The 16,295-nt window shown below is 42.1% G+C and overlaps 1 protein-coding gene across 6 annotated transcripts in view; it reads left to right on the forward strand.

Annotated features, from left to right (window-relative positions):
- The window catches only part of PTPN2 (protein tyrosine phosphatase non-receptor type 2), a 77,315-nt gene that overhangs the window by 43,253 nt on the left and 17,767 nt on the right, over positions 1 to 16,295 (forward strand). For all 6 annotated transcript variants that reach the window (XM_022551544.3, XM_089894884.1, XM_022551543.3 and 3 more), the window contains 2 exons: positions 5,341 to 5,439; positions 9,884 to 10,021. In XM_022551544.3, the coding sequence (XP_022407252.1) occupies positions 5,341 to 5,439; positions 9,884 to 10,021 (237 nt within the window). The remainder of the gene's footprint in view (positions 1 to 5,340; positions 5,440 to 9,883; positions 10,022 to 16,295) is intronic.

Raw genomic sequence — 16,295 nt, forward strand, 5'->3', positions numbered from 1 at the left:
CTGCGCCACCAGGGAAGCCCTAATCACTCTTTTTTACTTGAAGTAAAGCAGCTCCTGTAAATCAAAAAGAAAAAGAGAAACAGTTCATGAAAAAAACTGGCAAAGAACATAAATTCACAGTTCAAAGAAAAGAAATAAAGATAGACAATATACATATGAAGAGATGCTCAACTTTTCTAGTAATTAGGGAATATAAATTTAAACCAGCAATCGGTTACCACTTTTCTCCTGTCAGATCAGCAGAGATTTAAAAGTTTATAATACTCAGGGGTCTAATACGTAAAGACATAAAGATACATGTGAGGATGTTTGTTACAACTTCATTTTAATAGCATAGGGCCAGAAATAGTAGAATTGAAGCAGTCTGCAAGGGGCTGGCTAAATAAATTATACACGTGCTCTTCTTACTGATTATTTCTGGAAATTAGGAAAAAAGAGAGACTTTAATTTCCCATTTTCTGTAATATTTGAAGTATTATGTGCATTCATGTTTTTAATAAACTCATTTTTAGAGTTAAAAACATTTACTTTCTATTTGAAAAAACCATAATGATAAAAAACAGAAAAGAATAATTACCCTAGATTCCTTATCACACCCTTTCTTTCTCTCTTTTTTTCGAGTCTTTTTTTATCCATTCCTCTTTCTCATCTTTAGTCTCTAAAAATGCAGTTGTTTCTCAAGATTCTGACTTAGGTTTTTTCCTCTGTCCAGTCTACACTCATCACTTCAACTCCCTGGGACCACATTTTGAACCTTTGTATCTTAAGAAAGAGGGTAAACTCTGGATTCATAGTATCTGTATTTGAATCCCAGTCTGGCTGCTTCGTTGGATGTTCATTCATCCAGCAAAGCTTTGAGTACCTACTTTGTGGCAGCATCGTTTGAATAAAACAGCCATTCATAAAACTGCCATTATGGGGGCTTCCCTGGTGGCGCAGTGGTTGAGAGTCCGCCTGCCGATGCAGGGGATGTGGGTTCGTGTCCCGGTCCAGGAAGATCCCACATGCTGCGGGGCAGCTGGGCCCGTGAGCCATGGCCGCTGAGCCTGCGCGTCCGGAGCCTGTGCTCCACAATGGGAGAAGCCACAAGAGTGAGAGGCCCGCGTACTGCAAAAAAGAAAAAAAAAAAAAAAAAAGTGCCATTATGAACTTCACATCCTAGTGGGAAGTAAAATTAACAGCTAGCAGCTAGCAATCTTTTTAAATTAATTAATTAATATATATATTTATTTTTGGCTGTGTTGGGTCTTTGTTGCTGCACGTGGGCTTTCTCTAGTTGCAGGGAGAGGGGGCTACTCTTCGTTGCAGTGTGCAGGCTTCTCATTGTGGTGGCTTCTCTTGTTGCTGAGCATGGGCTCTAGGCACGTGGGCTTCAGTAGTTTTGGCACATGGGCTCAGTAGTTGTGGCTCACGGGCTCTAGAGCGCAGGCTCAGTAGTTGTGACGCACGAGCTTAGTTGCTTCATGGCATGTGGGATCTTCCCGGACCAGGGCTCGAACCCGTGTTCCCTGCATTGGCAGGCGGATTCTTAATTACTGTGCCACCAGGGAAGTCCCTGAGCTAGCAATCTTTTATTTATTATTTTATTGAACTATAGTTGATTTACCGTACTGTGTTAGTTTCAGGCGTACAAAAAGTGATTCAGTTATATACACACACATACATCTATATCTCTTCTTTTTCAGATTCTTTGCTGTTGTAGGTTATTACAAGTTACTGAATATAGTTCCCTGAGCTACACAGTAAATCCTGTTATTTTATAGATGGTAGTGTGTATTTGTGAATCCCAAACTCCTAATTTATCCCTTCTCCCCTTTCCCCTTTGGTAACCATAAGTATGTTTTCTGTCTGTGAGTCTGTTTCTGTTTTAATAATTTCTTTTGTATCATATTTTAGATTCCACATGTAAGTGATATCATATAGTATTTGTCTTTGTCTGAATTACTTAGAATGATAATCTCTAGGTCCATCCATGTTGCTGCAAATGGAATTATTTCATCATTTTTTATGGCTGAGCAGTATTCCATTGTATATGTGTACCACATCTTCTTTATCCGTTCATCTGTAGATGGACACTTAGATGTCTTCCATGTCTTGGCTGTTGTAAATAGTAACAGCTAGCAGTTTTTAACACTGTTCTATATTTTATGTTTTGTATAATTTAAGCCTCAGGATAACCCTCTGTGGTAAATACTATTGTTATCCTTATGTTAACAAGAGGAATCACCTAAAAAGACAAAGGAACTTCAAATAACTTTACCAAGGCCATGCAACAAGTGGAATGAGGCCAGGATGTGAAGCTACACGGTCTCCATAGACTGCATGGTTCTGCTCTTAATTATTCAGATCTGCTGTCTTGAAACTACTGTGTGACCTTGGACACATTACTTATTCCCCAAGCCTGTACTGTCGTCCCTTGGTATCTGGGGGGGGGTTGCCTCCAGGATCCTCTGCAGATGCCAGAACCCATGGGTGCTCAAGTGCATAGTTGTCCTTCTTTGTCCTTGGGATTCCACATATACAGATTCCACCAATCATGGATCATGTATTAAGTTTGCCATCTGAGGTTGGTTGATTCTGCAGATGCGGAACCCATGGATAAGAGGGCCAACTGTATATTTATTGAAAAAAATCTGCCTATATGTGGACCCCTGCAGTTCAAACCCGTGTTGTTCAAGAGTCAAGTGTGTACCTATATTATTGATATATATCTCTATTATCTATAGAACAATGCTGATAAAAACTCATATAGTGTCTGGTACTGTGGTGAGTAGTCCCTGGAGTATTTATTGTGGCATTTGTTACTGCTTTTTATTGGTAGTAGTAATGATAGTAATAACCCTTTTATAAAACATTATAAATCTCATCACGTAAAAGAAAATGCCTGACTCATACCCTAGTGATCCCATTTAAACCTCCTGTCCATGTTGGAGAGCTTTTTTGTGTCCTGACAGAGTTCCACCCCTGCCTCCACCCCCTGCCTTATATTTTTCAACATCCATATGGGTGTTTTTACCCACGTGACCAATTGATGTCACAAATTCTGCATTTTCTATGTCGAACTCTTTCTTTTTTTTCTTTTTTTTTAAACCATGCCAGCCCCCTTCCTATTTTTCTCATATGGGTTAAAGCTGTCCTCCTCATGTGTCCTTTGTTCTGCTTTCCTTTGTTCTGCTGCCCTGCCCTTCTTCAGAGCTCTCTTGAATTTTATCCGCACCAAAGTGGTAGCTTCTTAACTTATTTCCTTGTCACCAGTCCGTCCTCCCTAATCCATCTTTAACAATTCCACTAGAATTATTTTTTGTGACATACGAATCTGGTCGTATCCCTTTACTCCTTAAAGAAGAGTTTGGTGACTATTTCTTGGATTCGAGACCCTCCCGTTCTGCAGGTGCAGTTTCCTACCACGTACCTCCATGTTGCCCTCAGCAATCTAACTGTCTTTTCCCAGATGTCTCCTAAACCTGCACATGCCTTGCCTTATGCTGGGAATGGATCCTGATTCCCTACCCTTCCTTCCCCCATGTCAGTGCCCTCCTCATTTTTAAGGCTCTGCACCACTATCCTTCCTACTCCTGCAGACCTGATGGTTTACCCCTTACTGTTGTGGTGCTTGATGTGTTTCCGTTCCTTGCCTCTGTCGTAAGCTCTTTGACATCTGAGACTGCTTTTGCCTTTGTATCTAGTACGTTAGAACAGAGAACACGCACAGAAAATATTTCAAAAGATAGAGAAAACCAAAGATGCTAAGTGTTTATTAAAACTGCAGTTGTTCTCATTGTCCTTTGTTGCTTATTATTTTTGTCATCTTTTCCCTCTGAGTTTTATGAAAACTAAAAACGTATATATCAGTCCCTTGGTATAGATCTCCATTTTGCACAAGAAAAATAGGTAGTATTGCTGGTAAGTGGAAGGGCTGAGAAACCCTCTCCCATTTCAGAACCACTAACAGAATGTGCGTGTGTGTGTGTGTGTGTGTCTGTCTGTCTGTGTGCACGCATGCGCACATGTGCGTGAACACGCTAAGGAGCAACTTCGTTGGTGAACTGATCTGTCCATTTTTTTAGACAAAAGAAACAGCATTCATTTTACTGGGGTTCTTCTCATTGCTGTTTTTACCTTCACACTGTTTGGTTTTGGAAGCAACTCAAGCATTGGATAACATGCACCGAAGGAGGGGAACAGTCCCTCAAACCTGAGGGTGCAGCTCCTCAGGATTCCCAATCCCTTTCTAGCATTTGTATAACTTAGAGCTTATTAGTTCAAATAATATTTACCCAACACCCACTACACACCAGGGATACAACTGCCCTAAAGCTGCTTTCAGTGTAACACCACTTGAATTGCCTTATTTTCAATGTGGAGCTGAAGCTCTAGTCAGACCTGGCCTCTCAGTGTCCTGTGAGGTGAATGCTTGTTGAGTTACTGGAGGTACAGTCAAACCTCGTTCATGTTAATCTTTACTCACTTAAAATAGTTAAAGTTTGGGCATGGCCTTCTCATCTCTTGTTTGCCCTTTATTCTACCCTGTGCTACCGATTAATCAAAATATGAAGGTAATTGGAAATTCATAATATGATTTGATATTTTTTCCCCATGGCAGTATTGTGATATGCACCGTTACCCCTTTTAACTCTGCTCTTGAGGTTACACATTCTCTGGTTTTGTAGATTAACAGTTTCATAGTGGTTCAGGTGCTTTGAAATTTCCGCTTTTTCTGGAATTCTCTTTGTAGCTAACTTGGGTTGGTTGCAGGCCAGTGCTGGCGCAGACTTCCTCCTTTGCAGGGCTGCCCTCATCATGGAAGGCAGGGCCTCTCTTTCTGCGGCAGAGACTGGAGGGGACAGAAATCGCCTTTGCCTGCCTCCTTTACAGCTAGAATACAACCCGTAGAACTTGGCGCCTGTGATTTTGACCCTGGTTTGCTTACAGGTTGTGCATGAGTACTACAGCCACCTTAGGATGGCAGTACCAGCAAAGCAGGTGATGTTAGTGACAGGTTGGGAGTACTGTCCCAAGCACACTCCTCTTTGGACAAAATCTTGTCTTGACGTTTGTTCCTACCCAAGCCTGGTTCTCCAGCCCTCAACTCTGAAAGTCACCTGAGAGCCTGAAAAATTTTCTTTTCTGCCTAAGTAAATAAAAGTCAGTTTTGATCATTGATAATCAGTAATCCTAACTAGCACAGACCTGTTTTTAGTTCAAGTGGATTTAAAGTCTTGATTTACTCTTTATGATCTGATACACTGTTCTCAGACGAGAAGCTTCCCTGAAGGAGTTTCCTCGGACCCTTACTCTGTCCCCTTTCTCTTACCCACTTTTCCTTCTCTGTTCTTACAGGGTCCACTTCCTAATACAGGTTGTCATTTCTGGCTCATGGTTTGGCAGCAAAAGACCAAAGCAGTTGTCATGCTAAACCGAATTGTGGAGAAAGAATCGGTGAGTAATACTTGATATTTACAACTTAGTGTACTGCCTGTGATTGTTAACTTATAAATATTTTCTTATTTCTTTTGGGATATTCATTCATTAGTTTTGGCCTTTAATTGCTAAAGGCTAGTGGTCAGGGTGATTCTGACCAGAAGAGCTAATGTATCCTTTTCCTTTTTTACCTTAAATATTTAAATAACAATTGCGGACCACTACCCTCCAAGATATAAGTATAATGGAGCCAGTATTGGCTAGTAGTGGTATTTAGATCTTTGGAATCTGTAGGCTTTATCACAATCTTTACAATTTATTATTATCAAAATCTTGGAAATTTTATAAAAGATTAAAGTGACAGGTTTCTAAAACCTTTATAAATTACCGTTGGCTCTTAGGTCACAAGGCAGTAAGTATGGAAATGTATAAATTTATTGACATTTGAAGTGCAGTGTAAACCCAGTGCTAATTAGTGGTGTGACGTTGGGTAAGTCTTTCAGCTTCTGTGGCTTTAGGGTCCTCTTCTGTCAAACATGCAAATTGGAAAGTATTGTCTGTCAGGTCTCTTTCAGCCCTGAGGTCTTAGACTACTCTGCTTTTCAGGTTCCTGATTCTTCCTTTTTTAAAAAAAAAAAAAAGATTTAATTTTATTTATTTTTGGCTGCATTGAGTCTTCGTTGCTGCGCACGAGCTTTCTTTAGTCGAGTGGGGGCTTCTCTTGTTGTGGAGCATGGGCTCTAGCCATGCGAGCTCAGTAGTTGTGGCACATGGGCTCAGTAGTTGTGGCACATGGGCTCTAGAACGCAGGCTCAGTAGTTGTGGCACATGGGCCTAGTTACTCCGCAGCATGCGGGATCTTCCCGGACCAGGGATCGAACCCGTGTCCCCTGCATTGGCAGGCGGATTCCTATCCACTGCACCACCAGGGAAATCCCTCTTCCTTTTTTCTAAATTAATAGTTGCCAGTTTTCAATGGTCGTGAAGGTTTTTCTAGTCTGTTTCAGATCTGAAGTGGCGTTAACGTACCGGAGTATCCAGCAATGTCAGCGTAGTCGTTTACAGTGGTTTTCGTGCTTCAAGTGATGGGGGCTCTATCAGTTGGGACATTTTGAGCAGTGTTGCCAACTAGAGGATTATAAGTTTCATTCCTCATTCTGCAGTATAATTAGTATAATAAAAAGATAAGACAGGGCTTCCCTGGTGGCGCAGTGGTTGAGAGTCCGCCTGCCAATGCAGGGGACACGGGTTCGTGCCACGGTCCGGGAAGATCCCACATGCCTTGGAGGGGCTAGGCCCATGAGCCATGGCCGCTGAGCCTGCGCGTCCGGAGCCTGTGCTCTGCAGCGGGAGAGGCCGCAACAGTGAGAGGCCTGCATACTGCAAAAAAAAACCAAAACTGCCACCAGAAATCAGAAATCATATTTACGGTGGTTGGATCTAGAGTCAGGTTTAATTGTCTGGGGGAAGGTCACCTTGTGGGTGGGGGCATAATGTTTGTCAGCGTAATGATGGTGGCAGCTGTTGCTGGTTGGTGTTTAGCTCCTTAATTAGGGGATATAAAATAGTGATATTCCAGGAGCTCTTGTTGGAATACTTCTATTAAAAAAAAAAACACACAACCTCCCACTCTTGTTACTTGGCCACTTTTATTTATTATTTTTTTAATTAATTTATTAATTTATTTATTTATGGATGCGTTGGGTCTTCATTGCTGTTCACAGGCTTTAGTTGCAGCGAGTGGGGGCTATGCTTCTTTGCGGTGTGCAGGCTTCTCACTGCAGTGGCTTCTCCTGTTGCAGAGCACGGGCTCCAGGCACGCGGGCTTCAGCAGTTGTGGCACGCAGGCTCAGTAGTTGTAGCTCGCAGTCTCCAGAGCGCAGGCTCAGCAGCTGTGGCGCACAGGCCTAGTTGCTCCACGGCATGTGGGATCCTCCCAAACCAGGGCTCGAACCCGCATCCCCTGTGTTGGCAGGCAGACTCCCAGCCACTGTGCCACCGGGGAAGCCCCTTGGCCACTTTTAAATAGGAAAAGCAGTTTTCAAAAGAAGTTGATTCCCTAGTGTCCTCAACATGTGACCACTTAGGTTTTCTTGGTGTGGGGGCAGGGCGGGAGGGCATCAGGTACTGTGAAGTCACGGATTCAAACATCCTTGATTCATTTCACTCCATGGCAGTTATTTTCCTTATTTGTAGTCAGATTGCCCCTTCACTGGCCAGCAGGAAGCTCTTCAAGTTGGACCCTGAGTTCTTTTACACAGACCCAGGAGTCTTCATAGCTACTTGTTGTCTGGAATGACTCCATATTGCAGGCTCATCTTAAACTCTTGTGTAAGAATCAGCCATTTCTTTAAGGGGCCTTAATTTCTTTCAGTGGGCAGTGGTATTTCAGGGTCACAACAAAAATAGGGATGTTTGTTGCCACTGGGTTGGTCTTTTCAGTGAACAGAGCTAAGGAAAAATATTTTTTTGTGTTAAGATAACACAGCGCTAGTGTTCATACTGATATTTCTGATTCAAATTTAGGCCTATAGGGGTTGGCCCAACCCTTTCTATCCTTTATATCTGTTACAGTGTTTTCCATACCATGAATTCTGGTTCTCAAAGGCACTAGTGATATCAAATATCTTATAGTGACTCTTTTACTTTGTCTGATATTGCACACAGAAAATAGTCATAATAACAAAATCAACTCCATCACCAAAATAACTACTGAAAAAAAGTTTAAAATGTTTTGTTTTTCCCATTCTCTGTTTTTTTTTAAAGTTGTACTTTATGTACATTGTCAGAGTTTATAGCACATTATACTCTGTCCCTTATGCCCCTTTTGTGTAAGTCTATATGTTGAGGTGTCTCTCCAGTCATTTTGTCTGTAGCTTATACTCCAGAGGATCCTGAGGAAGGACTCATGGGCACCATAGTCCCTGATGTCTTATGTGCCAATCACAGTTCATCTGCTGGCTCAGTGCTTAACAGTCAGTTTGGCAGAATATAAAATCTTTGGCTCATATTTGCTTTTCTTTGAACAACTTAAATGTATTACTCCATTTTCTTCTGGCATTACAAATTACTGTAAAAGTCAAATGGACATCTTTATTTCCTTTATTAGTCACTTATTCTTTTTACCTAGGTTACCCAAAGGATTTTTTTCCTTCAAATCCCAATAATTTTACCAAAATATTTCTGTGTTGGTCATTCTGGGTCAGTTTGTCCAGGGGCATAGAATACTTTTTCAGTATGTGATTTTAGACATTTTTTCTTTCTTTAAGAAAAATTTATTGAATTATACTTGTTGACATTTATTCTGTTCCCTTGCTTGCTTTGGTGTTCTTTTCTTGGGTCCTCCTATTATACATGTGTTAGATTTTCTTGCTTATTTTTTATGGTTGTCACATTTTCTCTAATCCTATTTGTCTCTCTCTTCATTTCTTTTTTTATTTTAAAAATGTCCTCCTTTTTCTCTTAAGGCATCATCTGTTGTGTTTAGTCACATCTCTTTTCCCTAGTTTAATTAATTAGTCTTCGTTTATGAAATGTGTTCTGTTATTTCTGAATCTTTTTTCTTTTCTGTCACCTCATTTCTAAGTTGTTCAAATTCTAATTTATGCTCTTTCACTTCTTGTGCCATTTTTTAAATGTCTTTAAGCTGACCTTTTGAAGTGTCAGCTCATAGTATTCATTGGTTTTGGAAGCATTTTTATTGTTTCTTATTTGTAGCTATTTGTGATTTCGAAAAGGAGAAATGGCCATATTTTACAAGGATGTTTTTCTGGTGTTTTTTCCTAATGAAATGACTCTAGCTCACCTGACCTAAGCCTGCTGGCCTCATAATTTGGCTTTTGGGAAGATGTTTTTATTGTCACAAATACAAATTCCATGTCAATAGTTCTGCCAAAAGGTAACAACTCTAGGTAAAGGGAGCTTATCTTCTAATTCTTTCCCCGACTTAATTTTAGTAAATAGGTATACAATGTTATTTCTAGATATGTAGTAGTATTTAGTAGCAGATTAATGGGTATTTATGGAAAATACTTGTAAAATAAAGCCTTTTCAATACTGTTTGAAGATAAGATTCTTGTAAGAGTTTGATATTTATAGAAAAATAGTGTGAATGCCAGTATGATGTTAAAATATACATTACCCTGCTTTAGAAATGACAAAGTGATTTTCATTTTATGAACATGATATCTGTTTATGGGGTTTTTTTTAGTGTATAAGTTAGAGGAACATTTTACAAACCTGTTTTTGTAAGATGTCAATCTTTTTTTTTTTTTTTTTTTTTTAAGATGCAATCTTATTAAAATACATTAAACATCAAACGTAGTGCGACTGTTCTTAGATTTGGGTACTTGAAAAATATATAGCGTGTGTGTGGTTTGTTTTCCTTTCCAGCTTTTTATGGTTTCATTATGTCTATAAACTAAAAAAAGTCATATGCATTAACCTAAATTCTTAAATTTAGGTTAAATGTGCACAGTACTGGCCGACAAAGGATGACCGAGAGATGCTGTTTAAGGAAACAGGCTTCAGTGTGAAGTTCCTGTCGGAAGACGTGAAGTCCTATTATACAGTCCATCTGCTGCAGTTAGGAAACACCAATGTAAGACTTTTCATGCCCAAACTATGGGGCTTTATATGATGATTTTAAGGATTATTCTTAGATATGAAGTTTGGGGCAGCCCATTCATTTCAATAATAACCTATAATAGTGTACAGCCATAACCTTTTCCGTATAGATTTTGTTCCTATATGTGGTAGCTCTCTGAGGACTCTCAAGAAACCCTAGAAACTAAGAATTTTAAAATTCAGGGAAATATTTGAGATTCAGAATAACTTACTAAAATTAGTCGGGGATTAAGAGAGAGGACTTTAGAATCAGGCCAACCTGGATTCACATCCAGCTCTGCTACTTAGTGTACCTACTCCCAGACCTCCTGAAGTCTGTCCTCATCTGTGGGATGGAGATGGTGGTGCCTCCCTCTCAGGGCCGTTGTGGGGTCGGGTGAGGGTGTGTGTGCAGAGGCACTAACACAGACCAGGTACCCTGTAAACACCAGCTCTGATACTTACTACTGTTGAGAGTGTTGTTAATTCAAGGGATTAGTCACACGGAAATTTGTCTTTATTGAACTGGTGAAAATGATGAAGTAAATTTACCATATGGTCTCAAGAACATTTACTTGGATTTTTTTCCAGAAATATAAGACTCGTTCCTGGTACTTGGTTGAGGTACAGGTACAGGGTGGGTTGTGAGCCTGCTGTTGTCAGGCTGAAGATTGAGATACTTCTCCCCTCTTCCCACTTACCTCTTTGCCTTCTTTGGTTCGTAATTAGAATAACTAGAAAATATGAAGTAAGAGTGATTCTGAGATGCTCTCAGAAACTAGAAAAACTACAAAATAGGAAAATGTTTGCCCAAAAATGGCTTCGGGAATGTATCTAGTCTAAAGTGAGATACTGTTTTAGTTAACTATTAAGTGAATTGAGTGATTAACGTGTGATCATTAACCAAAAAAAAAAAAAGCTTTATAGCGAAGGGAGATATATACACTTTTTAGATATGCAGAAGTACCTTTTATGGTTGATCTCCTGAAACACCTCTCTGTTTTTTATTACGTACTATAAGTACAGATGTGTGCCGAGTGCTTCGGGCCAGGTCCAGCTTCCATGACTTTCATAGCTAAGCTTATTATGGGATCTCTTAGGTCATCCAGGGAGGAGGCTTCTTTATGAATCTCCTCACTGTATTTATTTTGCACCAGTGATTCCAAACATACATACAAACATACATACATTTGCATGTATCTTAAGCTGCATTGAAATACATCAGCTACTACTTGGTCCTGGGTTGTCCAGTGCTCATTCCCAGAAACAGAGCTGCGTTTCCATAAAGTTCTCATGGGTCTTGGAATCATCTTCTCATGGTGTTTACTGATCCCAGGTACCTCCTCTGCTTGTGGCATTAAAATTGATTTAGAAGGAGGTGGGCATAGGTGTTTTTCTCTGTCCTGAGCATTGATTACACCTCAAATAATAATAAGATTGAATAACTTGTATTTTCTTTATCACTTTGCAAAGTATTTTCACATATGTATCATTTGTCCTACAGTCTTCCTAAAATGTGGACAGAGTAAATATTCTTAATATCCCTGGTTTTCATACTTAAAAAAAAATAACCTGAAAATCCATGAGGTTAATGGATTTTTTTCCATAAATAGATTACTCAGTTAATAAGTGATAAACCAGAACTCAAATCCAGATCTCCTAACTTCTAATGAGATGGGACCAAGTCTTTTGAAAAAGATGCTGATTGTTGTAAAGGAAGATCCTTGGTTCTAAAGTTTCTGAAGTTGAGGCCGCCCTGGGAGCAGGCCAACCCCTACGTTTTAATTGCTGGCAATTGTGTGATTTCTTACTGCCCTGGGTTCAGAGTACACCATAATTAAATAGCAACAGTTTATGTTCTATTTTACAATCTTTAGTAAGAGCTAGGAGTGTTAGAGGAATAAAGTAGCATTTCAGTAGGAAAGACAGAATTGCATTTGGTTGTGTTAGAAGAATAAAGTAGCGTTTCAGTAGGAGAGACAGAATTGCATTTGGTTAAGTATTTAGACTCAGGAACCATGTGGCCTGAGTTTAAATCCGAGCTCTACCACTCCTGGCTGTGTGACTGGTCCCATTATTTAACCTCTGTGCCTCCGTTTTCTCATCTGCAAAACGAGGATGATGACGCACCTGCCTTGTAGGGTTGTTACGATGATCGAGTGAATTAATGCTCTGACAGTGCCTCAGACTCAGTGTGGGGTCTCCTGTTGTCAGCGGCTCCCTTGGAGTTGGGAAGGGCTGCAGGAGCCAGGGCAGCGGAGGACGCGCTGCAGGAGAGAAGGTGATGATGAAGTAGGGGAGGAACAGCCGGCCTCACCTGCAGGTCTGGGTGGAGGTTCCTGAGTTTCAGAGGACCAGGTTGCTTCTAAAGGAGTCTGGCTGTGCCTTTTAACAGATCTGGGGCCAGAGCTGCCTCCTGTCAGGCCCTGCTCCATAGAGGCTTCATGTCTGGTGGGCAGTAAAGCACCCGCAGCCCTTTCCAGCGTCGTGATGAGAGCTCAGAGTTTGAACTTCTGGCCCCACGTGAAGAGATTCCATGTCTGCTTTTAAAAGGGGCCTTGTGGCTTAAGCTATGAAGATAGTTTTGAGGGGCTTTTAAAATCCCAGGTCATCTGGAGAACTTGTCTTTTGGGCTTTTCTGTTTAGTTGGCCTTCACCATTTTCAGTAGTGTCCTCGACCAGCTTTATGTGTATCAAGTTCCAGGAAGGCTGTTTTCATGCTGAGTTCTGTTTCTCTGCCTCTGTAGATTTGCCCAGAGCAGGGTTAGATGCCACCCGGCTGTCCTCCTCTCCTGTCTGTTTATGTCCTGTGCACTCTTCTGTCCAGCTTGTGCCCATTTCTCACTTCGGTCACTTATTGTACCTGTGATGCGTTCACTCCTAACAGCTAGGATCTTCTTACGCTTCTCTTCATAATTTAAATTTTACCATTTCCCAGCTTGTGCAGCACTTGTGCATGTGTACATTTTGACACCATAACAAGGTTTTCAGCTCCCCATGGGCAGGGTCCTTACCTGTTGCCCTTGTACCCCCTCTGCGTTTGCACCGAGTACCCTGTTCACCACCCCACACCTGAGTGCTTGTCCTGAAACACGGCTTGGTCCTTCCACCGGGGTCTGGGAAGCCCTTCCGTGGCCAGTACAGGAGTCCCTGGCCGGCCCCCGCCTTGCCTCTCCCGACCATGCCTTGGGCGTTGCCCTGCCCCCTGCTTAGAACCCAGCCCCTTGCCCCCTGCCCTGGTGCTCTCCTCCCCCCCCCACCTGGGAGTTCCGGTCATCTTCCAGAGTGAGTTATGGTGACCACGTATTTAACACGGCCAGTGCGGGATCCTGCAGGAGCTGGTGAGGGACTGAACTAGGGCAGTGACCTCAAGGGAGGGGCGGGGTCGACAAGCTTGCTTCTCTCCAGGTGGAGCGGAAACACAGGTGAGGAGGTTGGAAATGTGGAGAGGTTACAGTTGATGGGAGCGGATCAGGGGCCGCGGTAAAGGCAGCAGCGAGTGTGTCATTGTGTCAGAGATCACCGCATCTCTTCACATGCCACCACGTGCAGGTGTTGCCTTGTTTACCCTTCACAGCAGCCTTGTGAGATCAGTACTTTCTTAAACCCCATTTACAGGTGACGGAACTGGGGCTTGTGAAATTCTTGGAAACAATCTTGCTACCTTCTTTCTGTGCCTAAAGTGTGAAAATTGGGCCTGGGGCTGTAGAGCTGTATAGATTTTTAAGTAATATTAGAACATTTATAGTCTTACTCATATTGATAACAATTATAGTTAACTTGCATTTGAATGGCTCTAGACAGCGCACACTTAAATTACCCCCAGGCTCTCAGCTCTTGTACCTACTCAGCTCATAGCTGCCTGGCCTCCATGGACCATGAACTTGTCATCCGATTCAAAGACGTTACATTTAAAATTCTTCAAATAAATGTAAATGAGATTTTGCCCTAAGAAGAACGGTGAACTGCTGACATCTTTGTGCAGAGGGTGGTGTCCATGATGTAGTGCCTTATGGAGAAAACTGGGCAGGTGTGTGCAGACCGGCTGGAGTGGGGTGTGAGGGGTGGCGGTGAGAAGGGACGGAGCTGACTGGGTGTCACAGCAGGACTGAGGGGCTTGGTGACCGAGCAGGAGGGAAGGGTGAGTCTGCTGTTTGAAACTAGGATTTTGTCAGAAACTGTAGAGTCTAAATGTAGAGACTGTTCGGAATAAAGATGAATTTTGTTTTAGCTCTGTATGCTTTGGAACCCTTTCCCCCCATCCTCGTTTTTTTTCCAGCATGAAAAAGAGGGAAAAGGTATCCAATCGTTCATATAAACTTTTTTTTTCTTGCGGTACGCGGGCCTCTCCCGCTGCGGAGCACAGGCTCCGGACGCGCAAGCTCAGCGGCCATGGCTCATGGGCCTAGCCGCTCTGCGGCATGTGGGATCTTCCCGGACCGGGGCACGAACCCGTGTCCCCTGCATTGGCAGGCGGACTCTCAACCACTGCGCCACCAGGGAAGCCCCATATAAACTTTTTTTTGTACCAGAGTAGTAAACATATGGATCTTATTACTTCTGTGGCCCTTTGGGAATTATGTGATTTTTGTGAGCTAAGTTTTTTGAATCTTGTTTCAGTAGGAGTGAATTAATACAAAATTAACCTCTAAGAAGTTCTTTAGTCTGGTCCTACACGGAAGAAAAAGATGGATTTTCAAAAATCTATTCGTGAGAAAGACTGTATTATACAGTGGTGAGCATTTCTGGAAACTGGCTTTGAGCATCCCAGACAGTGTGACCTGAATTTGAAAGAAATAAAGAGGCCACTAGTCTTGAGCCAAAATCATATAAGCAAAGAAAAAGCAAGTAGTTGCCCAGGATTGTGGGGTAACTGTAGGTTTTGGGCCAGGAGGTGATGCATAGTTGAACCTACACTGTATAGGCCACACTCTAGGGAACACTTCCCTGGGAGCAGGGCCCTGGCACCACCCCTCCTAGGCCTGGGACCTCCAGCAGGTCCACCTGGACCTGGCTGAGGCCCGTGTGGACCAGGGCTGGGCCTCTGTGCATGGTCAGCACAGCGTGATGGCTGAGGACTGCAGCAGGGCTGCTGTCGGGGGAGAGGGTTAAAGACACCCACTGGAATCTGAGGCCCCATTTAAAGGAAGATGCGGTTGAGTTAACCGTGTGCCTGGGCTGATGGAGGAAAGGACTTAGGACCCCAGTCCTGTGTGGGTATCAGATGGCTGCCATTTATGGTTTTCTAGAAGGAAGCTACAGTTTAGCCTCCTTAATTTGGAATGTTTTAAACACTGATTTTACATACAGTAAGATACAATCTTTTTGATGTATAGGTCTGAGTTTTGACAGTGCATTCGTGTCACCACCTGCCCAGTCAAGATAAAGAACAGTTCTGTCACCATCCCCTAGATACACACACGCATGCACGCACATGCGCACGTTCCTCATGCTGCCTGTGTACAGTCAGCCCGGCCCCACTCTCAGCTCCTGGCTACCACTGGGCTGGTTTCAATTCCTATAATTTTGTCTTTTCCATGCTGTCATGTAAATGGAATCGTACAGTATACAGCCTTTAGAGTCTGTTGCTTTCACTTAGCATAATTAATTTGGAATTTAAAAGGAAATGTTTTGAATTTTAATAATCACAATGAGCATTTTAATTAGTAATAGGAAATCTTCTAGTGCCTTCAGTGTGCTGAGAACCTATGGATCACAGTGTACTTGGAATTATGAAAGCTGGATGTCAAGAAAAATTAGTCACTAAATGCGTATAATTAAATTTTTTTAACTCCTGCACTGTATTTTATCAGTGCTGTACCTCATATAACTGAGTCTGGGACTTAGGAGTCTTAATCTGTACTGAAAAAAGGGAAATATTGTTTTTTAAAAAAAGAAAGCTAAGTTTAATTTTGTATTGAAAGGTAGATGCTGTAAAAGTAACCGTTCAAAAAATCAGGGTTTTTTATGCTGCTTCTGTGGCTCCTTCTTCCAAAATAGTCCTGTAATTAAAGCTGAAACATTGTGCAAAGGTGTGTTAGCGGTTGCCGCTCCCTCCGTGAATGAAGAGCAGAAGGCAGAGAAGTGCTCCTGGGGGCAGAGGGCCTTTGGCAAAAGCCAAGGAACATTTTCATAATGAGTTAGTCAGAAATAAAGGTCGTTGAGAATGTCCAGGAAGTGGTGGTGAGTGCCAGGCAGGCTTTACGAGACAGGAAACACTTAGCATGTTGGTAAATCATGTTAGCACATCAGCAAAGCCATGTCAGCAG

Source organism: Delphinapterus leucas, chromosome 14 (assembly GCF_059928025.1).
Source record: "Delphinapterus leucas isolate spDelLeu-1000000601 "Yukka" chromosome 14, BTC_Dleu_Yukka2, whole genome shotgun sequence".
In the NCBI taxonomy this organism is placed as follows: domain Eukaryota; kingdom Metazoa; phylum Chordata; class Mammalia; order Artiodactyla; family Monodontidae; genus Delphinapterus; species Delphinapterus leucas.